General features: G+C 40.8%; 1 protein-coding gene across 10 annotated transcripts in view; it reads left to right on the forward strand.

The window, feature by feature from the left end:
* Positions 1-24,368, forward strand: part of PTPN4 (protein tyrosine phosphatase non-receptor type 4) — a 230,908-nt gene that overhangs the window by 130,063 nt on the left and 76,477 nt on the right. For all 10 annotated transcript variants that reach the window (XM_059704692.1, XM_059704696.1, XM_059704697.1 and 7 more), the window contains one exon: positions 10,767-10,835. In XM_059704692.1, the coding sequence (XP_059560675.1) occupies positions 10,767-10,835 (69 nt within the window). The remainder of the gene's footprint in view (positions 1-10,766; positions 10,836-24,368) is intronic.

Genomic DNA, 24,368 nt, shown 5'->3' on the forward strand with positions numbered 1-24,368 from the left:
TAAGCATACTAATACTTTGCTTTTTTTATGTGTGAGTTCTCAAACCCTTTATTGTAAAGAGTTCAAGTAGCCCCATGTTCTTTTCCTAATATTGTTGTATTTTTTATTTGTGATAGCTTTTATTTTTTTCCTGAAGGCAACAATCTTTGGGGGATAGCTAATCAGATAAAAATAACAGCATAAGGCTTCGTACAGGGTATTCTATTTAAAATGCGTGCCTTCCCCTCCCCCCAAAAATTCAGTAGCAACTCAAACATAATTGGGGAAATTTTAACCTTGTCCCATGCACCAAGAGGTCAGGGCACATGCTCAGGTTTCAGGCTCGATGCCCAATAGTGCAGGAGGCAACTGATCAATGTTTCTCTCTCTCTTTCCCTCTTTAAAATCAATAAAGACTTTATTTTTTCAGGCACAGCAGATTTTTAAGTCGCTTGGTGTCATGATTAACTCCTAGCTCACCTTCCTAAAAGCAATATTGGAAAAACTAAGGCAGTGCTACTTGCAAATTCAAAGGTAAATAGAGAGAGTGAGTGTTAGATCAATGGTGAAAGTCAAGGAAAACTTTACTAAACATTAAATATTGGTACTATACCTCAGCAAAGACAAAAGAAATCTCTAATGAGAGAACAGTACTGACCATAATGGTCTCAATAAATTTAATTCCTAACCAAGCAACCCCCAGAGTTATTGTACAAGGACTATACTTACCTATACTCTTTTTCTGTCCTTGAAAATACAATCTTCTATAATAATAAAAGCATAATATGCTAATTAGACCAGAGGATCTTCTGGATGAAGCCAGGGCTGCAAGGAAAGCCAGGTCCCAGGTGCCTGCCAGTGGCAGGAGGGAAGCCCAGGTCCCGGGTACCAGAGGGACCCGGTGCTGGCAGCAGGGGGGGGGGGGGAGGGGGCAGGGCAGCTACTCTTGCATGAATTTCATGTATTGGGCCTCTAGGATAAATATAAATAATGCACACACCATTTTACTTAGCAGCAAAGAAATGAGTAGATTGTAATATCCAGCCTTTCACTATAATTCAAACAGGTCTCAAATAAGATGAGAAAAAAAATCAGGAATTTTATCCAAACTATACACAGCAAACAAAATCTAATCATGATGATGACAAATACAAAAGAGTTAAATAATCAGTTTGGGGAAAAATCATCACTGAAAAAAAATGAAATTTCTACATGGATATTGATTTTTTTTTTTTTAATGAAGGAGCTAAAGAAATGAGTTTAAAACAAGAAAATATTGGTGGGGAGAAGAGCAACACCTGCCATTCAGCCTATTACTGCCCTTGGGGCAATATGGGCCTAGTACTAGCAGGTTTTGCATTTCGAAACAGCTTTATTTAGGTGAAATTGACATATAATAAGCTACTATATTTAAAGTTTTAAAATTGATGTTTGGAGATACATACCCATTAATCCATCACCACTCAAGATAGCAAGCATATCTACCCAAAATGTTTCCCCAAACCCTTTTATAATTCCTTTCTCCCACTCTTTTATATCCCCATGAAACCAACACTATATTTTACTGTATATATAAATATATGTAAATGGTTTGTTTTTCTAAGGTTTTATGTCAGTTTAAGCATGTATATTGCATGTTTGTATTTTAGTCTGGCCTCTTTTACTAAGCATAGTTATTCTAAAATTTGTCTGTGTTGTTACATGTATTGATGGTTCATTTCTTTTTATTGTGGAGTAGTATTCCATTGTATAGGTATACTATAATTTTTTTATCTGTTCACTTGATATCAAGTGGTTTGTTTCCCCATTTGGGTTGTTACCAAATTTGGGCTCTTAATAAAGTTACTGTGAACATTCATGTGAAATGTTTGCTTTAATTTCCCTTGATTAAATACCTAAGAGTGGAATGCCCAGATCATGTGCTAGATGTATATTTAACTTTTCAGAAACTGTCAATCATTTTTTTAAAGGAGTTTGTACCATTGTATGTACCCACCAGCAATGTATGAGAGTTCCACTCAGTATATTCTCACCAATATTTGTTGTTATCTTTTCATTTTACTGGTGTCTTTTGAAGAGCACATAATTTTGATGAAGTGCAAATTGCAAGTTTGTTTTTATGGATTTTTCTTTTGGTTTCATAGCTAAGAAATCTTTGCCTAACTCCAGGTCACTAAGATTTATTCCTGTTTTCTTCTATGAGTTTTATAGTTTTAGCTCTTAAGATTTAGGTCTATGATTCATTTGAAATGATTTTTGTATATGGTGGAAAGGATGGATTGATTTTGTTAGGGGTTTGTTTTGGTTTTTTTTGTTTTTGCATATGGACATCCAGTTGTCCCAGCACAATTTATTGAAAAGATTATCCTTTTTCCACTGACTTGCTTTTGCACCTTTGTTGAAAATCAATAATTCAGATTTTTACAGACTTATTTTTGCTCTTATATCTAATAAGTTTTAAATTCAGTAGTATTAGTCCTCCAACTTTGTTTTTTTTTATTTTCTCTTTTTAATTGTTTTTTCTTTTTCATTTTATTTTGTTTTTTTTTTCTTTTAGAAGCAAAGCCTTTTTTTTAAGTTTCTTTATATGATGAATGACATTGATTTTCCAAGTGTTAAACTTTCCCTACATTCCAGTGATAAACCCTACTTTATCATCATCTTTTACCCTTTTCTTATATTATTTTATTCACTTTGCTAAATTTTTATTTAGAATTTTTGCATTCATAGTCATGAAGGATATTATTTTGTAGGTTTCTAATAATGTCATTGCCAGGTTTTGGTGTTAGGTTTTTGGCCTCATTAAATGAGTTGGGGGAAAAATAAATAAGTTGGGAAGTATTTCCTCATTTTCAACTTTCTAGAAGACTTTCTGTGGTAATGGTATTATTTTCTTTTGAAATGTTTGATAGAATTTACCAATTAATCCATGTAGGCCAGAAGTTTTATTTACTGGAAGCTTTTGAACAACACATGAAAATTCTTTATTAGCTATAAAGTAATTCAAGATTTAAGTGTTTTTCAAGAAACTTATCTATTTCATCTAAGTTGTTGAATTTTTTGACATAAAGTTTATAATATTTCCCTGTTATCTTTATAGCTCTAGAATCTGTAGGAATGTCATTTCTGTCGTTTTTGATATTGATAATATGTTTCTTCTCTTTTTTTCCTGAATAGTCTCACTAGAGATTTATCAGCTTGGATTAAATATTTTTAAATATTGAACGACAAAGCTTTTTATCCAACCCTGGCCAGTATGGCTCAGTTGGTTGAGCATTGTCCTATGCACCAAGAGGTCGCTGGTTTAATTCCCAGTCAGGGCACATGCCCAGGTTGCAAGCTCGATCCCCAATGGTGGGCATGCAGAAACTTTTTTTCAGACTTATATATAGCTTGACTACCATGTCTAAAAGGGGAAAAACATATATGTTTATAAACATATACCAATACATAATATTCATATATTATAAAACATATACCAAAAAATATATTATACTTAGCCAGGTTGCCATTGAAATTTAGACATTAACAAAAATAAAAATCCTCACAGAATGTAACATTTCTGAACCCATTTTTAAAAAATATTTACTAGTGCCCAGCTGGAATGGCTCAGTGATTGAGTGTCCCGGTTTTTAGGCTCGTTCCCCAGTAGGGGTCTCAGACGCAGGAGGCAGCGGATCAATGATTCTCTCTCATCATTGATGTTTTTATCTCTCCCTCTCCCTTCCTTTCAGAAATCAATAAAAATATACTTTGAAAATATTTAATAGTAAAATTGAGCTATTCAGGAGATAAATTAAACTAGCTCATGAACCCTAGCTGGTTTGACTCAGTGGATAGACTCTACCTTCAGTGGTTCTCAACCTTCCTAATGCCGCGACCCTTTAATACAGTTCCAAATGTTGTGGTGACCCCCAGCCATAACATTTTTGTTGCTACTTCATAACTGTAATTTTGCTACTGTTATGAATCGTAATGTGAATATCTGATATGCAGGATGTATTTAGATGACCCCTGTGAAAGGGTCCTTCAACCCCCAAAGGGTTTGCAACCCACAGGTTGAGAACCGCTGGGATAGAGCGTTAGTCCTCGCACTGAAGGTTCCCAGTTTCACTTTCCAGTGAAGGGCACTTACCTCAGTTGTAGGCTCCATCCAGTCCCTGATAGTGGCACATGCAGGAGGCAACCATTCAATGTGTCTTTCTCACATTGATGTTTCTCTCTCTGTCTCCTCCCTCCCTTCTAGACTCTCTAAAAAAATCAGTGGAAAAATATATCCTCGGGTGAGAATTAACAAACAAACAAAAAATAGCTCATGAACTGGCCCTGGCTGGGTAGCTCAGTAGGTTAGAGTGTTGTCCCAATATTCCAAGGTTGTGGGTTCAATCCCCGGTCAGGGTATATACCAAAATCAACCAATGAATGCGTAAATAAATGGAACAATAAATTGATGTTTTTCTCTCTCCTTCCCTCTCTTCCTCCCATATTCTCTGCTTCCCTCCCTCCCTCCCTCTTTACTTTCCTCTCTCTAAAAATCAATAAATGTAAATAAATAAATTAATTAAATAGATCAAGGAGAATCTGGCAAAAAGAACTAAGAATGAAGATTAAGCCCTTTAAATATAGAACTGATTCTTGAACAGTGGCCTATATAATAAAAGGCTAATGTGCAAATTGACCGAAAAGCAGAACAACCGGTTGCTATGACGTGCGCTGACCACCAGGGGGCAGATGCTCAATGCAGGAGCTGTCCCCTGGTGGTCAGTGCACTCCCACAGGGTGAACACTGCTCAGCCAGAAGCCAGGCTCATGGCTAGAGAGTTCTACGGGGTGGAGGGAGCCTATCCTGCCTCCACGGCAGCGCTAAAGATGTCCAACTGACAGCTTAGGCCCGCTTCCAGCGAGGAGCGGGCCTAAGCTGTCTGTTGGACATTCCCCAGGGGCTCCCAGACTGTGAGAGGGTGCAGGCCGGTCTGGGGGACACCCCCCCTGAGTGCATGAATTTCATGCACTGGGCCTCTAATTATGACTATATAATAGAATTTAAATATTATATAAATTTAAAAAGTAAAAGTATTGGTATAACTTAAGAAAACAAGAGGAAGCAAGGGATTAATGGAAGTATGAGAATCCATATTAACAAAAATCAAACATTAATACACCAGCTCCTTAAGGTTTTCCTAACCTTTTTTTAATGAATGTCAGTCTTTTATTGAAAGGGAACTTACTTTGATACTGTTTTCATTAAAAGTGGCACTTATACCATAATCACATTATAATAGAATTATGTCCATATTTGTAGCCATTTACATGTATATATAGAGTTTAAGAAAAAATTTTAACTGCTTGCAATGGAGATTATTTTTTTAGGGGTAGGACTCTGGCTCTTGTTGGATTTTTTAAAAATTATTTTTGTTATGCTTTTCTATATTGTTTGAATTATAACCTTTATTCTTTTACCAATTGTTATTTTTTATTGTTCTAAAGATAAATATTTTACTGTCAGAATTTAGTGCTCTTACATTATGGTAACGTTTTTGCATTTTATTCAATAATCCTGAATTCCTAAAGGTTCATATCCTAAATTTTTAAAGAACTCATACAACTCAATGCCAAAAAGACCAATCCAATTAAAAAATGAGCAGCGGACCTGAATAGACACTTATCCAAAGATGGCCAGTAGTCATATGAAAAGATGCTTAACATCACTAATCATCAGGGAAATGTAAATTAAAACCACAATGAGATATCACCTCACATCTATCAGAATGTCTGTCATCGCCCTAGCCAGTTTGGCTCGGTGGATAGAGCGTCAGCTTGTGGACTGAAAGGTTCCAGGTTCAATTCTGGTCAAGGACATGTACCTTGATTGCGGGCACATCCCCAGTGCGGGGTGTGCAGGAGGCAGCTGATCGATGTTTCTCTGTCATCGATGTTTCTAACTATCTCCCTTCCTCTCTGTAAAAAAAATCAATAAAATATATATATAAAAAAAATGTCTATCATCAACAACAACAAGTGTTAGCGAGGATGTGGAGAAAAGGGGGACCCTTATGCACTATTGGTGGGAATGCAGATTGGTGCAGCCACTGTGGAAAATAATATGGAGGTTCATAAAAAAATTAAAAATGTAACTGCCTTATGAGCCAGCAATTTTACTTCTGGATATATATCTGAAGAAGCCTAAAACACTTATTCGAAAGAATATATGCATCCCTATAGTCATTGCAGTGTTATTTGCAATACATAAGCTATGGAAGCATCTCAAGTGCCCATCCGTAGACGAGTGGATTAAAGAATGGGGGTACATATATACAATGCAATATTACTTGGCCTTAAGGAAAGAATGAAATCTTTTTGTGTCAACATGGATGCACCTAGAGAGTATTACGCTAAGTGAAATAATTCAGGCAGAGAAAGATAAATGCCATATGATTTCATTTATATATGGAATCTAAAGGGTAAAATAAACGAACACACAAAATAGGAACAGATTCATAGATACAGAGAGCAAACTGATTGCCAATGGGAGAAAGGTTGTGGAGCTGGGTGAAAAAGGTGAACGAATTAAGTACAAATTGTTAGTCACAAAATAGTCATGGGGATGTAATGTACAGTATAGGGAATATAGTAAATAATGTAGTAACTATATCCAGTGCGAGGTGGGTATTTGAAATTTCAGGGAGATGGGACCACTTTGTAAAGTATATGATTGTCTAACTACTATGGTGTGCACCTGAAATTAATATTGAATGTAAACTGTAATTGAAAAATAAGTAGTAATAATCTTGAACCCCTAGAGAATAATATTATGGATAATATCAATTCTAAACCTGTAATTGTTCCCTCATATTTCAATTTTATTTTTATGAAATTCAACTTGTTAATATCTAGCCTTTTGAGTAATAGTGTTCCATTTGGATCCACTTCACTGGAGAATTAATTTATGAGTCAAGTATACAGAAAGTTCTTTTGATTTTTTTAAATCAAAGCAATTTAATTGAGGGAATTGATTACATGGCTGCTAGGCTGGAAAAGCAGAAAGAAGGATGGTTTTTGGAGAAGCAAATAGGAAGAATGGGTAATGCCTTAGGATCAGAAGCTTGTGTTACCTCTGTGCCAGAGTCCACAAGCTGCATCAGCTCCTACACTGTTAGAGACAATATCTTGGTCAATTCTGGACCTGCCAGAGAGGTCCTGCTTTGATCAGGATGGTACCATGGACAACATGTTGTTTATCCTTGTGTCCTATCCCCATATTGTTTCGGCAGCTACTGCAGTCAGCCAGTGTTCTGCGTTGACTTGGTCTGCTTTCTGATCTCCCACCAGAATAAAAGCAGAACCTACCTGAAAGCCAACTTGCAAAAGAAAGTAGAAAATAAGAGTTTGTTGCCTCTAGTCTCCTACAAAACTTAGAATAACACAGGACAGGATTGAGGCCTCTGACAGCTCAGTTAATATTAAGTTAAATATATGTATAAGCCATATACAGTATTCTATAGTTGTAAAATTGTTTTATATTTGTAGTTTAAAGAACTTTGGAAACATTATGAAAACACTTTTTAATAATCAGAATCCTATATAATAAAGAGCTAATATGCAAATGGTCATCACGTGGTAACAACTCATACACTCAACACTGGGGAGAGAGGAATGGGGACCAGCCAGGCACAAATGAGCTCACAAAAAAGGAATGGGAACCAGCCAGGTTTTGGCTCAGGAGAGGGACAAGCCACACGTCCTGCAGTCCCTAGCGCTAGCGGCTGGGATTGTGGCCTGGGAGAGGGACAATCCGCCCACCCCACAGTCCCAGGCACCTGCGGCTGCGGCCCAGGGAAAGCCACCCGCCCAGTCCCCTGTGGCTGAAGCCTACCCGGGTACTGGTGCCTGCGAATGGCCGGAGGAGGGAATCCTGGGTCCTGGGTGTGGGGTGAGGCAGAGGTGATTAGGGGCGATCAGGCCAGAAGGGTAGCAGTTAGGGGTGATCAGGCTGATAGGGGAACAGTTAGAGGCTATCAAGCAGGCAGATGGGGTTAGGGGCGAGCAGGCAAGTGGTTATGAGCCAGCAGTCCCAGATTGTGAGAGGCAGTTGGACATCCCCTGAGGGGTCCCATTTTGGAGAGGGTGCAGGCCGGGCTGAGGGGCCTTCCTCTCCCCCCCCCCGCCCCCACACAAATTTCGTGCACTGGGCCTCTAGTGATTAAATAATTGGGTAAATGAGGTAGCAATGGCAGCATGACCAAGTTTACCTGGACAGTCATATTGCAGAGAGTATGCATTAAGTAAAACATTTTTTCCCCTCATAATAAGCAGTAGTTGGGAATATTAGAATTAACGCAATACTTAAAATATTGAAATGTTATTTCAATTGAGAGATGGAAGTTGGAATATCACACGATTTGTTCTTCCACCAACCTCCTCATACATACACCTTTATTATCTCTGTTTCAAGATATCTAGGGGATTAAAATCATTGTACTAATGTGGACACACAAAATAGTGAATATTAATTTGATACCTTATTTGCAGTTGCAAGTATAATTTATCCTTCTTAAAGGAAATATAATTTCTTAAACTTCAACTTATCTAACTTTAAAAATCATAGTAACATTTCTAACATTTCCATTAAAGTTTCAACAGACATGCCATTCTATTTACATATAGCTATACTTATCCATGAAAGATGATCTTACAATTGTTGCTTAGCTTTGGAAACCCATGTGGCTGCTTTTATATGTATTAGATATCTGCATATGTAAATGTTTATATTTGATATATTAGACATTTATGTACATTCGCAGGTAAATGTGATGTGTCAAGTAGCAAATTCTCTGAGAACGAAGTTTTTATTAACAAACTAGAGGCCCAGTGCACAAAATTCGTGTACTCAGTGAGGGTCCCTCAGCCCTGCCTGTGCCCTCTTGTAGTCTGGGAGCCCTCGGGGGATGTCCAACTGACAATTTAGGCCCGCTCCCCATAGGGAGCGGGCGTAAGCCAGCAATTGGACATCCTTAGCACTGCTGTGGAGGTGGGAGATGCTGAGCAGCGCTCCCCCTGTGGGAGTGCACTGACCACCAGGGGGCAGCTCGTACATTGAGCATCTGCCCCTTGGTGATCGGTGCACATCATAGTGACCAGTCATTCTGCTATCAGGCCAAAACTGGCTCTCCGACATCTCCCCAAGGGGTCCCAGATTGTGAGAGAGTGCAGGCCAGGCCAAGGGACCCCACCAGTGCACGATTGGGGCCGGGGAGGGACATGGGAGGGCTCCAGGGCGTGTCTGGCCCATTTTACTTAGCCCTGATCAGCCAAATCCCAGCAGCAAGCTAACCTACTGGTTGGAGTGTCTGCCCCCGGTGGTCAGTGTACATCATAGCGAGCACTTGACTGGTCTTAGCATATCATTAGTATATTATGCTTTGATTGTTTAATGGCCCAAGTGGATGACCGGACACTTTGCATATTAGGCTTTTATTATATATGATTTGGTCTGGAATCATTGGAGTACCACAATGAAGGGTCAGTTCCCGTGCATAAACCGTGTTTGCTAGACAATTCAGCTTCAAGACAAACACTCTATAGTGCTCAACTCCAAATCATATTTCTGTTCTTAGTTCCTTTCTATATACAAAAATCTGGAATTTTTTTGTGTCTGGACATGAAAGAATATGGGGATATAACCAGTCTTTTTTTTTTTTTAATCTTTATTGTTGAACGTATTACATATGTCCCCCCCTCCCCCAGTTTTAGCCTGCCCCTGCCCCAGGCCTTCACCACCCTATTGTCTGTGTCCATGGGTTATGCATATATGCATACAAGTTCTTTGGTTGGCCACAATGTAACCAGTCTTTGTATCTGTAACCATTATCAGTAGATAAGGAGTAAAAGCTTATCTAAGGAAAGAGCTATTCTTCAAGACTCCATGTTTTAGGCCCTTCATTAAGTGGTAGTAGAGACTCCAGCTAAACCACAGCACTCTAGGGCAGTGATGGCGAACCTTTTGAGCTCGGCATGTCAGCATTTTGAAAAACCCTAACTTAACTCTGGTGCTGTGTCACATATAGAAATTTTTTGATATTTGCAACCATAGTAAAACAAAGACTTATATTTTTGATATTTATTTTATATATTTAAATGCCATTTAACAAAGAAAAATCAACCAAAAAAATGAGTTCACGTGTCACCTCTGACACATGTGTCATAGGTTCCCCATCACTGCTCTCGGGTAAGGGCAGGGCTTAGATGAGCTGAGACACAACAGCCTATCTCAGTCTAGAGCAGTGGTTCTCAACCTTCTGGCCCTTTAAATACAGTTCCTCATGTTATGCCCAACCATAAAATTATTTTCATTGCTACTTCATAACTAATGTTGCTACTGTTATGAATCGTAATGTAAATATCTGATATGCAGGATGGTCTTAGGTGACCCCTGTGAAAGGGTTGCTCGACCGCCAAAGGTGTCGCGACCCACAGGTTGAGAACCACTGGTCTAGAGGGAGTGCTTTTATAGGACATAGCAGAGAAGGAATTCCTCTCATGCAAAATATTTCTCTCACATTTACTCCCAAATAAGGAAGTGTCTATGGAACACATCTCTATTGATTAATGAGAGAACTTAATTTTCATCCATTCAGGTAGAACTGGGATGTATTCCAGTCTTTCCTTATCCTCTGCTTTCTTTTCCCTGCTAGAAATATCTTATCTCTTAAGAGATTGTAATGTAATCATGTGGTGTATTATTTTATAATTCTCTTCAGTATTTTATTGTGCATATTTATGTATTTCAGTGGGAGAACTGAAGTCCAGTCAGTTCAGTATGGCAAAGAAAAAGCAAATAAGGACAGGGTATTTGCAAGGTAAGCCTCCTGTTTCAGTATCTTCTTTTTAAAAAAAAAAAAAATGTATATATAAATTACTAAAAACTCTTTTTTCAAATATAATTACAGAATTATCACCTGACCCTTCCTTTAATTAAACAACAAATTATGTTGAAATAGTTTGTCCAGTTTATTCATTCATATTTTTTGCATGAGCTAAATTAACCCTGTGCCAAGCATTATAGCTCTGACTATGCTGAATCAAGTATTATATTATTACTATAACATTGTTTTTCATGGTTCAATACCCATTTTTAAAACATTTTAGAGCCCTGGCTGGATGGCTCGGTTGGAGCATCAACCCGTAGCTCCAAAGGTTTTAGGTTTGCTTCCCAGTCAGAGCATATACCCAGGTTGCAAGTTCGATCCCTGATCAGGATGCATAAGAGAGGCAACCAATCGATGTTTCTCTCTCTCTCTCTCTCTCTCTCTCTCTCTCTCTCTCTCTCTCTCCATTTCTCTCTAAAGTCAGTAAAAATATATCCTCAGGTGTGCATTTAAAAAGGTATAATCACTTGGAATCAAAGGAAGTGAGCCCAGATGAGCTCTACCAACAATGGTATCCTAGGAACCAAGTAGCAAAGCCAGTTTGGCTACCTGCCCTTCGATTTTAATCTTCTAGGTCCCCACTCATCCTCTGCCAGGAGCTGGGGCAGGAAAGCCGATTTGGCACTGCTGGCCCAGCCTGAAATAGAGCCCCCTTCTCGCCACCTCTCTGCAGGCTCACCACCTTGCCCCCTGCCAAGGCAGTTTTCCTTTCATTTGTGTGTGTTTTCTATGTTCTTAGTCTCTACTCCTACTGCCTTTGTGGGTCAGGATCAGGTCCCAGCCACAGACAGAAAAGGTCACCATGTACAGTGGCATACCTTGAACAGTTGCTAATTTTCACTGTTGGGAAAGTGATTTGATTTAGAATTAAATGGTTTACATTTAAAAAACAAAAGTTTTGAGAAACAACATGACGTGTATTATCCAGTCATTTCCATATATTTTTTAATCATGTTAAGAAATAAGTTGTTGCCAAAACCGGTTGGCTCAGTGGATAGAGCGTCGGCCTGCGGACTGAAAGGTCCCAGGTTCGATTCCGGTCAAGGGCATGTACCTTGGTTGCGGGCACATCCCCAGTGGGAGATGTGCAGGAGGCAGCTGATCGATGTTTCTCTCTCATCGATGTTTCTAACTCTCTATCTCTCTCCCTTCCTCTCTGTAAAAAAATCAATAAAATATGTTAAAAAAAAAGAAATAAGTTGCTTTTTATTTGGATGGCATTTAATTGTCTTCACTTTTTTAGGATCTGTTAATAGCCAATTTACTTTTAACAAGTGAAGTGAGGTGATTATGTTTTAGAAAATGTTTTTATGAGCAAGGATAGAGAACAGATGAGAAATAGAGACTGAGTACCCAGAGACCAGGTCTCTCTCCCACCCCCGCAACTTGGCATTTGGACATTCTAGTGATAGTTAGAATGGGGAGACAATAAAACAATCCCCAGAGGAAAGAAAAAGAGCAATCACCAAGAAAGGAAATAAGTGAAGCAGAGGCATGCAGTTAACTTTGACTCTGGACTTGCACACACACGGGAGTCTGTTTCCCAGGTTATTGCAGTAATCCAAGTGAAAATAATGAAGTCCTGAACTAAAATATTGGCAATGAGTGGAGGATCAAATTTGGGGCACATCTTATAAGTAGAAATAGTAGAAATAAATGACCAATTGGATAGAGATGTTTTAGCTACAGGCATATCTGGAAAGAAAGTCAGATTTAAATGATATACAACAGATGAGATGTAGAAAGGAGAACAAATTTGTAATGGAAAAAGGTGTTAAATTGGCACGGGTCTAGTTTGATATGCCTGAGCAACGTTCTTTTTCTTTTTTTTTCTTCTGAGCAACGCTTTTAACAGGATCATCCAATAAATAATTAAATATTCACTGACACTGGAAAAAAGATAGTGACCGGCAAGAAGGCAGGGAGGGAGAATGTGTGAGAGAGTGAGGGAGCGATAGAGGAGTGTGTGGTGTGTGTGTGTGTGTGTGTGTGTGTGTGTGTGTGAGAGAGAGAGAGAGAGAGAGAGAGAGAGAGAGAGAGAGAGAGGGCGCGATAGTGATAGTTAGATACTGTGGGTCTTCCAGGGGGCTGCCAGACTGGGCTGTCTTGGATTGCATAACCCCACTGCCACCACGGGATACTCTGGGGCGGGCACAGAGAGCATGCCATCTTGAAGAACAGGACTACTTGTGACTTGGATTCCAGCCTCATCACCACCCAATCTGGTCTCAGACGCAATCCAGGATCTTACAACCAATCGGGACAAAGACCTGCCACCACAGATGCAGACCCATGGACACCAAGAGTCCAGACATCCCAGTTGCAGATTTCTGTGAGTCACAGAGCCCATCTCCCTCCCTGATGGCCTGCTGCGGTGGCATAGGACCTGCCAGACCCACTCTGCGCGAGCAGTCCTCCTGCCAACACAGGGCGGCTGTGCAAATTAACTTTGACTCTGGACTTGTGCACACATGGGATTCTGTTTCCCATGGCGCAGGAGTGGGCTTCCCTCCAACACAGGGCAGCTCCGCTACCTGATTTCAACTCTGGGCCCTCATACAGGAGTCTGGTTCCCACGGCGCAGGAGTGGGCCTCCCCCTGACACTGAGTAGCTGTGCAACCCGGCTCTCCAAGTAGACCGGGGACCCTCATTCTCCACACGAGAGGCAGCACTGAGCACTGATGACTGATTCTCAGCGTGCATGGCTCCCACCGACCCACGGCAGCCACACGCCTTGGTGTCAGAGCTCTCCAGTGACACTCAGGTGGTGTGACGCTCCCACTGCACACGGTTCAGGCCCCCGCAACTTGCCTTTTGGACCTTCTAATGATAGTTAGAATGGGGAGACAACAAAACAATCCCCAGAGGAAATAAAAGAAGGAATCGCCAAGAAAGGAAATAAGTGAAACAGAGGCATGCAGTATGACAGAAAGAATTCAGAATAATGGTCATACAGTTCATAAACCATATGAATGAGAAAATCAACAACCTGTGCAAAAATTCAGGAAGAAATCAAAAATGATATAGCTACAATGAAAAATGCTATGGAAGGTTTCAACAGTAGACTAGAAGAAGCGAAGGACCGAATTACTGAGTTAGAAGATAAGATATAGAAACAAGCCCAATCTGAACAGCAACTAGAGAAAAACAATTAAAAAAGCAGGAGGAGAGCCTAAGGGAGCTTTGGGACAACACGAAACAAGGTAACATACTAGTATGCGTAATAGGGGTGCCAGATTAGAGCAGCGGTTCTCAACCTGGGGGTCTCGACCCCTTTGGGGGTCGAACGACCTTTTCACAGGGGTCGCCTAAATACATCCTGTATATCAGATATTTACATTACGATTCATAACAGTAGCAAAATTACAGTTATGAAGTAGCAACAAAAATAATTTTATGGTTGGGGGTCACCACAACATGAAGAACTGTATTAAAGGGCTGCGGCATTAGGAAGGTTGAGAACCACTGGATTAGAGAATCTATTTGAAGAAATAATGACAGAAAACTTCCCTGATATGGGAAAGGAAATAGTCACTCAAGTACAGAGTCCGAAGCAAGATGAATCCCAAAAGACCCACACCAAGAAACATCATAATTACAATGGCAAATGTTCACGACAAAGAATCTTAAAAGCTGCAAGAGAGAGATGGAGAGTTACCTACAAAGGATCCCCCATCAGATTATCTAATGATTTCTCAACAGAAACACACCAAGCTAGAAGGGAAAAGGAATGAAGTATACAAAGTGATGCAAAGCAAATGACTGAATCCAAGAATACTCTATCCAACAAGACTATCAATCAGAATTGAAAGGGAAATCAGGAGCTTCTCAGACAAAAAAATTGCTAACAGAGTTTATCACTACCAAGCCAGAAATGCAAGAAATGCTAAAGGGAATGCTGTAAAAAGAAGAAATAGAAAGGGAGGAGGAACACAGGCATAAAGTACAGAAATGGCTACAAGCAAGTACCTGTCAATAATAACATTAAACATAGACTAAATGCTCCAATCTAAAGACATCGAGGGACTGATGGATAAGAAAACATGACCCATATATATGCTGTCTACAGAAGACCCACCTCAGAACAAGGGACTCACATAGACTGAAAGTGAAAGGATGGAAAAAATATTTATCAGGCAAATGGAATTGAAAAAAAAAGCTGTGGTAGCAATACTTATATCTGGCAAAATAGACCTCAAAGTGGAGACCATAACAAGAGACAAGGAAGGCCACTTCATAATTCTAAAGGGATCAATACAACAAGAGAATATAATTCTGGTAAACATATATGCACCCAATGCTGGAGCACCCAAATACATAAAAAAACCTTCTGGAAGATATCAGGGGAGAGATTGACAACAATACTATCATAGTAGGAAACTTTAATACCCCATTAACATCACTGGATAAGTCCTCTAGACAAAAAATTAGGAAAGAAACAGTAATCCTAAGCTACTCACTAGATCAGATGGACTTTATGACATCTTTAGAACATTCCATCCTTTGTCAAATATTAATTGGAACATAATGGCTTGGGTTGATTTCTGTGTTATCTGTTCTTTTCCACTGGTTTATAGGTCTTTTCTTGTGCCAATACCAGGCAGTTTTGAGAACAGTGCCTTTGTAGTATAGTTTGATATCTGGTATTATGATCCCTCCAACATTGTTCTTTTTTCTCAAGATTGCTGCAGCTTTTTGGGGTCTTTTTTTATTCCAGATGAATTTTTGGAGAGTTCGTTCTATGTATTTGAAGTATGCTGTTGGCATTTTAATGGGGATTGCATTGAATTTATAGATTGCTTTGGGTAGTATGGACATTTTAATGATGTTGATTCTACCAATTCATGAACATGGTATATTCTTCCATTTGTTTATGTCTTCCTCTCTCTCTTGTTTTTAGCATCCTGTAGTTTTCTGGGTAAAGGTCTTTTACTTCCTTAAGTTTATTCCTAGGTATCTTAATATTTTTTGTTGCAATGGTAAATTGGGTTGTTTTTTTAGTTTCTCTTTCTGTGAATTCATTATTGGTGTATAAAAAAGCCATAGATTTCTGGGTGTTGATTTTGTATCCTGCTACAATACCAAATTCATTTATTAAGTCTAGTAGTTTTTTTATGGAGTTTTTGAGGTTTTCTATGTACAATATCATGTCATCTGCAAATAATGACAGTTTTACTTATTCTTTTCCAATTTGAATGCCTTTTATTTCTGCTTCTTGGCTGATCGCTATGGCTAGCACTTCCAGTACTATGTCTAACAGGAGTGGTGAGAGTGGGCATCCCTATCTTGTTCCTGTTCTTAGGAGAAATGGTTTTAGTTTTTGCCCATTGAGTATGATAATGGGTATATGTCATATATGGCTTTTATCATGTTGAGATATGCTCCCTCTATTCCCACTTTGCTGAGCGTTTTTATCAAGAATGGGTGTTGCTGCCCTGACTGGTTTGGCTCAGTGGATAGAGCGCCGGCCTGTGAACTGAAGGGTCCAAGGTTTGATTCTGGTCAAGGGCATGTACCTTGGTTGCGGGCACATCCCCAGTAGGGGGTGTGCAGGAGGCAGCTGATCCATTTTTTCTCTCTCATCGATGTTTTTAATTCTCTATCCCTCTCCCTTACTCTCTGTAAAAAATTAATAAAATATATTTTAAAAAAGAGAAAATGGGTGTTGCACTTTGTTGAATATTTTTTTTGCATGTATTGATATGATCATGTGACTTTTGTCTTTCAATTTGTTTATGTGATATATCACGTTTATTGATTTGCAAATTTGTACCAGTTTTGCATCCCTGGAATAAATCCCACTTGATCTGGTTTATGATCTTTTTAATATATTGTTGGATGTGATTTGCTAATATTTTGTTGAGGATTTTAGCATCTGTGTTCATCAGGGACATTCGCCTGTAATTCTCTTTCCTTGTACTGTCTTTATCAGGTTTTGGAATTAGGATAATGCTGGCCTCATAAAAAAGAGTTTGGAAGTATTCCTTTCTCTTGGATTTATTGAAATAGTTTGAGAAGTATAGATGTTAGTTCTTCTTTGAATGTTTGGTAAAACTCCCCTGTGAAACCGTCTGGACCTGGGCTTCTGTTTGATAGAAGTTTTTTGATTACTGCTTATATTTCATCAGTTGTTATTGGCCTATTCAGGGTTTTTTATTCTTCCTGATTCATTTTTGGAGATTGTATTTTTCTAGGAATTTGTTTCATCCACATTGTCCAGCTTGTTGGCATATAGTTGTTCATAATATTGTCTTACAATCCTTTGTATTTCTGTGGTGTCAGTGGTTACTCCTCCACTTTCATTTCTGATCTTATTTATTTAGGTCCTCTCTCTTTGTTTCTTGATGAGTCTGGCTAACAGTTTATCAATTTTGTTTATCCTTTCAAAGCACCAACTCTTGCTTTCGTTGATTTTTTTGTATAGTTTTTTTAGTTTCTGTGTTATTTATTCCTGCTCTAATCTTTATTATTTCCTTCCTTCTACTTGGTCTGAGCTTTTCTTGTTTTCTTTCTACTTCTTTAAGTTGTAGGTTTAAATAGTTTATTGCTGATTTTTTTTGTTTTTTGAGGTATACCTGTCGTGCTATATATGAACTTCCCTCTCAGGACTGCTTTTGCTGTGTCCCAGAGATTTGGGGTTGTGTGTTCATTTTCATTGGTTTCTAGGAAGTTTTTCATTTCTTTCTTGATCTCCTTGGTAACCCATTCATTGTTTAATAACATGCTATTTAGCCTTCATGTGTTTGAATGTTTTTGTGTGTTTTCCTGTAGTTGATTTCTAATTTCGTTTCACTGTGAACTGAGAAGATGCTTGATATGATTTTGATCTTCTTGGACTTGTAGAGACTTGTTTTGTATCCTAACATGTGGTTTATGTTTGTGAATGATCCATGTTTTCAGTTGTTACTCTGGCAGACAGCACCCCGCTGCTTTTCACAGCCTGATGTTTGTGGGAACCCTCCTCAGTTTCGGTGCTCTATGTTTGGGTGCCCAGCTTCAGGATTAGATCCCAGAGTTCTCAGTGGCAACCCCCCACATCTGAGATATCTCTCCGGGCCATCAGTTGCTGTCTGTGGGCACCCAGCCAGTCCTTTTGCCTCCACCCCTCCTGCTGGTCTCCATGCAGTCTCCACTTTTGGTCCTTAGGTGTCAGGGTTCTCTCCTGCGAGTTTTCTGTTGATTATTCAGAAAGTTTTTCTGTATTTTAGTTGTAATACCAGTTTGTTTCTTGGAGCATGTCCGTGCAGCATCGACTTACTCTGCTGCCATTTTTAATCCTTGGGCATTTTTTTAATGTTGAAAAATCTACAGTCATTTATAATGTCAGTAAATTGTTAAATAGTTAAACCCTTTTATCCTAAACTGTAGATATAACTTTAGGATTCTTCCCTTTTCCCTGGGACTTCCATGCCTCCAGAGTCCAAGTCATTGCTTAGGCTATCTGAGGCTTTGCCATTACTATGCCCTGAATGCTTATAAAAATAAATTTAAAATAATAGTATAAGTTCCTTGAAGTAAGAATATACGAAACAAAAAAAATACATCATTATATGTGTTTGAGCAATAAAATTTACTGCACTTGTTTTTCTTCCTTCCTGGCTTACCCTCATCCTATCCTGATTGGTCTGTTAATAATCCACCCAGAAGGAATGCCATCAATGAAAATGCCTTGATATAGGAAGGATTTAGCTAGTTAGGGCTATACCATTTTGCTGTGATAAGTTGACTCTTCAATTTGAATGATGTAATTCAGCATTTGTTCAAAAAAGTTTTGAAGTTAATTTATTATTTCTTACTTTTAGATTTTTGAGGAAAATACTGTTTCTCTATTAAATATAAATATTGATGTTATATTAGTGGTTTGGTCATTTAGGAAAGGAGAAAAAAATACCATGAGAACTCAGAGATGCCTACCTTAGTGGATGTAGCTACTGAAATTATTCAGAATCCTCCCTTTTACAGTCCTAGGTACCCTGTTTCCAGTTAGACATTACTAAGGACCTGCACAGTAAAATGTTAATTTGAAATTGGTTTCCTTGAAATTGCTCTTGAGAAAGAGTCTACGTCCTATCAACTTGGTTGTTTTAATTAAAAATGTATTTGTTCTAGCTCTTAACTTATTTGCAACACTCCTTTCAAATATTAAAATCAAAGTAAATGCTTTTCTGATTATTTTCTGTTAAAACTGCATCATAACAAAATAACATTTTTTTCTTCTGTATCTAACCAGAAACTTAAACTTTATTCACTTGATATTTATAAAAATGTTGAACATGATTTCATAACTAGTTCTACTGTAGTGTGATGTCCTAATATGAGTACCAAATCATAGCTGTATTTATATATTAACTAGAGGCCCGGTGCACAAAAATTTGTGCACTCGGGGGGCAGGAGGGGTCCCTCAGCCTGGCCTGTGCCCTCTCGCAGTCTGGGACCCCTCAGGGGATGACCACCTGCTGGCTTAGGCCCGCTCCCCGGGGGATTGGGCCTAAGATGACAATCAGACATCCCTCTGGCAGCCCAGCAGTCCTCAGGGGATGTCCACTTGCCAGCAGGGAGCAGGCCTAAACTGCAGTCGGACATCCGTAGTACTGCTGAGGAAGCAGGAGAGGCTCCCGACACCACCGCTGTACTGGCAGCCATCAGCCTGGCTTGTGGCTGAGCAGAGCTCCTCACATGTGAGAGTGCCCTGACCACCAGAGGGCAGTGCCGGAAGCTGGTCCATCCTTGCTGTTTCAAGGGACCTGGCATATATGGCATACTGTTCTTAATATGTTTGCTCACCTTCTTGGCACTATGTGTTTTAACCAAGGTCACCTCTCTGAAAAAGGTTGTTTCCCCAGGTAGGGATTTTCCCCTGAAGTTAGGGAGGGAATAAAACCCCTTAACTAAGTGCCAGGCGGGTAATTAATCACTTTAACTATGAAAAATCATGCTTAAGCTACATAATCTTTACTCCCTGGAATAGAGATAAGAAACGCCCTAACCTTTGGAATAGAGATTGATAGGATTGGAATCAACTGGTATAAATACAGATGTAACAAGACAACAGGACACAGAACCTAGACACAGAATCTACACAGAACCTAGAGACAGAAGAACTTAGCAGGAGAGAACATGGCAAAAGATCCTGGACAGAAACTGGCCACAGAACCTAGAGACAGAACCTGGCTATAGAACCTGGATAGAACATAGCAAGAGAACCTGACTAGAACCTGGTGACTGAACCTGGCTGGAGAACCTGGACAGAACCTGGCTGGAGAACCTAGCGAGGGAACATGGCTACAGAACCTGGCTGGAGAACCTGGAGAACCTGGCTGGAGAACCTAGCAAGAGAATATGGACACAGAACCTGTCTGGAGATCCTAACCAGAACTTCGCTGGAGATCCTGACCAGAACTTGGCTTGAGATCCTGGCTAGGCTGCTGATCAACTGAACGCTGTCTCCATGTCATTCCTTCTTCGCTGACTCCGTCCACACCTTTGGGGACCCCTGGACCTGCTGGGGTTGCAGGCAGCTCCTGCATTGAGCGTCTGCACCCTGGTGGTCAGTGTGTGTCATAGTGACCAGTCATTCCCAGTCCTTCTGCTGTTAGGGTCAGTTTGCATATTACCCTTTTACTATATAGGATAGAGGCCTGGTGCACAGGTTGGGGCCAGCTGGTTTGCCCTGAAGGGTGTCCCGGATCAGGGTGGGGGTCCCCACTGGGGTGCCTGGCCAGCCTGGATGAGGAAATGATGGCTGTTTGCAGCTGGTCACACCCCCTTCAGGGTGGGGGTCCCACTGGGGTGCCTGTCCAGTCTGGGTGAGGGGCTGAGGGCTGTTTTCAGGCTGGCGGGTTACTGAAGCTCCCAGGTTCTTCTTTTTTTCTTTTTTCTTTTTTTCTGGGATTTATTTACTTTCTATGGTTGTCACTGGAACTGAGAGCCGGATTAGCTCTGAGGCCGGCTCCAGCTTGAGGCCTCGGCTGCTGAAAGCAGGTTTCTAGGTTTGTTTAGCTTCTGTAATTGAAACACTGTTGCCATAACTGCCGCTCTAAGCTCCGAGGCCGGCTAGCTGAAAGCAGCTATCTGGAGCTTGTTTAGCCTCTATAATTGCAACATAGTTGCTTAGACTGCAGCTCAGAGGCCAGCAGCGGCAGGCGGGGAACCTTGCCTTCCTCCATCACTGGAGCAAGCAAGCCTCCTGTTCGCTTCAGCTGCCTGGCTGCTGGCCGCCATCTTGGTTGGCAGTTAATTTGCATATCACCCTGTATCGCCAATGGGAAGCATTCGGGGGTATGGTCAATTTGCATGTTACTCTTTTATTAGATAGGATGTTAATATCACATACAAATGACTTTCTTATAAGTATTAATACTATCTAATAATAGACAAACATGGTAATTAACCGTAGTTCCAACACGCTTCCCATTGGCTAATCAGGGCGATATGCAAATTAACTGCCAACCAAGATGGCGGCCGCCAGCCAGGCAGCTGAAGCGAACAGGAGGCTTGCTTGCTCCAGTGATGGAAGAAACCATGGTTCCCCGCCTGCCACTGCCGGCCTCTGAGCTTGCACTCTAAGAAACAATGTTGCAATTATAGAAGTTAAACAAAACCCAGAAACCTGCTTTCGGCCAGCCGGGCTTCAGCCAGCAGGATCGCAACAGTGTTTCAATTATTGAATCCAAACAAACCCAGATCCCTGCTTTCAGTAGCCGAGGTCTCAGAGCTGCAGCCAGGCCTCAGAGCTAAAGCCAGCTCTCAGCTCCAGTGATAGCCGTAGAAGGTAAATAAATCCCAGATTAAAGAAAAAACGGAGAAGTTGGGAGCTTCAGTCGCCCGCCAGCCTGAAAACGGCCCTTAGCCCCTACCCAGACTGGCTAGGCACCCCAGTGGGGACCCCCACCCTGAAGGGTGTGTGAGCAGCTGCAAACAGCCATCATCCCCTCATCCAGGCTGGCCAGGCACCCAAGCGGGACCCCCATCCTGATCCAGGACACCCTTCAGGGCAAACCAGCCGGCTCCCACCCGTACAGGAGGCCTCTATCCTCTATAGTAAAAGGTTAATATGCCTCTCAGCACCGGGATCAAGGAAGCCACGAGGCCTCCTGAACCCAGGATCAGCGGAGCCGTGAGGCCTGCCGGCACTGGGGTCAACGGAGCCGCGAGGCCTCACTGCTCCGGTGTCAAGCGAAGCCGCGAGGCCTCCTGAACCCAGGATCAGCGGAGCCGTGAGGCCTGCCGGCACTGGGGTCAACGGAGCCGCGAGGCCTCCCAGCACTGGGATCAGCAGAGCCGCGAGGCCTCCTGGCTCCCGGAGCAGCGTGACAGGGGTAGCGCCCAAACCCCCTGGTCACCCTGCAGCTCTGAGTGTGATGGGGCGGGGCCACAACTTCCCTATCCACCCTGCTCTGTTCGTGATAGGGGAAGGCCCCCCAACCGCCTGATTGGCCCTGCTCTGTGCCTGATACGGGGGAGCTCCCCAAGCCCCTGATCGGCCCTGCTCTGTGTGTTACAGGGTGCGGCGCTCCAACCCCCCCATGGGCCCTGCTCTGTGACGGGGTGGAGCCGCAACCTCACCATCGGCCCTGCCCTGAGTGTGAGGGGTGAGTGCCCCAACCCCCTGATCGGCCCTGCTCTGTGGGTATAGGGTATGGAGCCCCAACCCCCCTGATGGGCCCTGCTCTGTGCATGACAGGGGGCAGAGCCCCAACCCCCTGATTGGCCCTGCTCTGTGCATGACGGGGTGGCGCCGCAACCTCCCCATCGACCCTGCCTTAGTGTGACAGGGGGCGGTGCCCCAACACCCCAATTGGCCCTACCCTGACCGTGACTGGGTGTGGCATTGCAACCTCCTGATCCACCCTGCTCTGTGCATGTCAGGGCACGGCGCCCCAACTCCCCAATCGGCCCTGCTCTGAGCCCGACCAGGGGCTGCACCTAGGGATTGGGCTTGCCCTCTGCCACCCGGGAGTGGGCCTAAGCCAGCAGGTCGTTATCTCCCGAGGGGTCCCAGACTGTGAGAGGGCACAAGTGGGGCTGAGGGACATCTTCCCTGCCCCCCCCCCCCGTCAGTGTACAAATTTTTGTGCACCGGGCCTCTAGTGTTTTAATATTTTGAGCATATCAGATTTCTAGAAATATGCAGTTACACCTGAGTCTTAGTTCTTCATTTTGTATATGCATTATTAAAATGTGAAATTATTTAATAGGTGATTTTATAAATCAGATATACATCATTCAGCGAATAGTAAAGCTAAAATTCCAATACCATAAACCCCAAATAGCCATCCTATTTCTTTTGTCATTCCAGAATTGTATGAATCCTCTTTGAAGTAATAGGTCATCACCTGGGACAAGGTGTTAATAGTACTGCTAACTCTGAAAGATTAAGCTTTTCTGGAGTGGTTTTTATAATATATCAGAATCTTATTGTGGTGACCTGATGCACATCTACCAAAAATACTGAAATGGTTTCATCAGTTATTAAATTCACCCATTCTTTTAAAGTATTAGAGAATTCTAGAGTTAGCAGTATAAATAGAACTGATTTCTCCTTATACTTTTCATGTAAGGTTGATTTTTATTCAGCAATAATAAATAAATTAACTGTGTTTTACTTATATATCAACTTTTTGAATTGCTTTTACACTTTTTCAGTTGTCATATAATATCTAAGAAAGCAAAAGAATGTTCTCATGCAACATAAAATAGAGGTGCCATGGTCAGAATATGAATTTACCACATTGCAAACACACTGATGAAGTGTGGTATTTTTTTCTCTGAAATTTCCACACTTAACAGGAAACATAGACAGCAAGCCTGAGTGGGTGGGTCTCTGAGGTTAAAACTGTTAATAAAATACTTGAAATTTAGTTTTAAATGCAAAGCATTTATAACCATGTTTAGTTTATTAACAACAGTCGTGTTCTGACGCTTTATACTAGGTGAGTATAACTGGATTTTTTCCACCTTCAAATGACTTTTTTTCCTCTCTTAGAAAATGAAAGTAGCTGGATCTCCTAACTATAGTTAGTAAATTCTCTTACAGCTTACATTTAGTAGTTTAACATATGAGAAAGAATAGTTTAACGTTAAGAATTAGCATTTATAAGAGAGCCATAGATGCTAAAGTTCATGCTTTAAAAACTTCAAATTCACTTATGAAAAAATGAAATCTGAGTCAACATCCTTTTTTATTTTTTAATTGGTAACATTTACATCTCCTAGAAAATGTTAAATGTTCTTATATTAAGGAGATGTCATTAGGCCAATAGGCCAAACTAAAAAGGCTTTGGCAATAAATATATGAAATGATAGGCATTTGTGGATTCACAAATAATTGGTTACTCATGGTTTAGTACAATTAATAGACTAAAACATTGCACTGAAAACTTAGATATAGTATAAAATTCAGGAAGTAGTGAAGGACCTTAAGATTATATAGCGTACTAATAACATAGATACAAGTTGTAAGG

Source organism: Myotis daubentonii, chromosome 7 (genome assembly GCF_963259705.1).
Source record: "Myotis daubentonii chromosome 7, mMyoDau2.1, whole genome shotgun sequence".
NCBI classification, from domain to species: Eukaryota; Metazoa; Chordata; class Mammalia; order Chiroptera; family Vespertilionidae; genus Myotis; species Myotis daubentonii.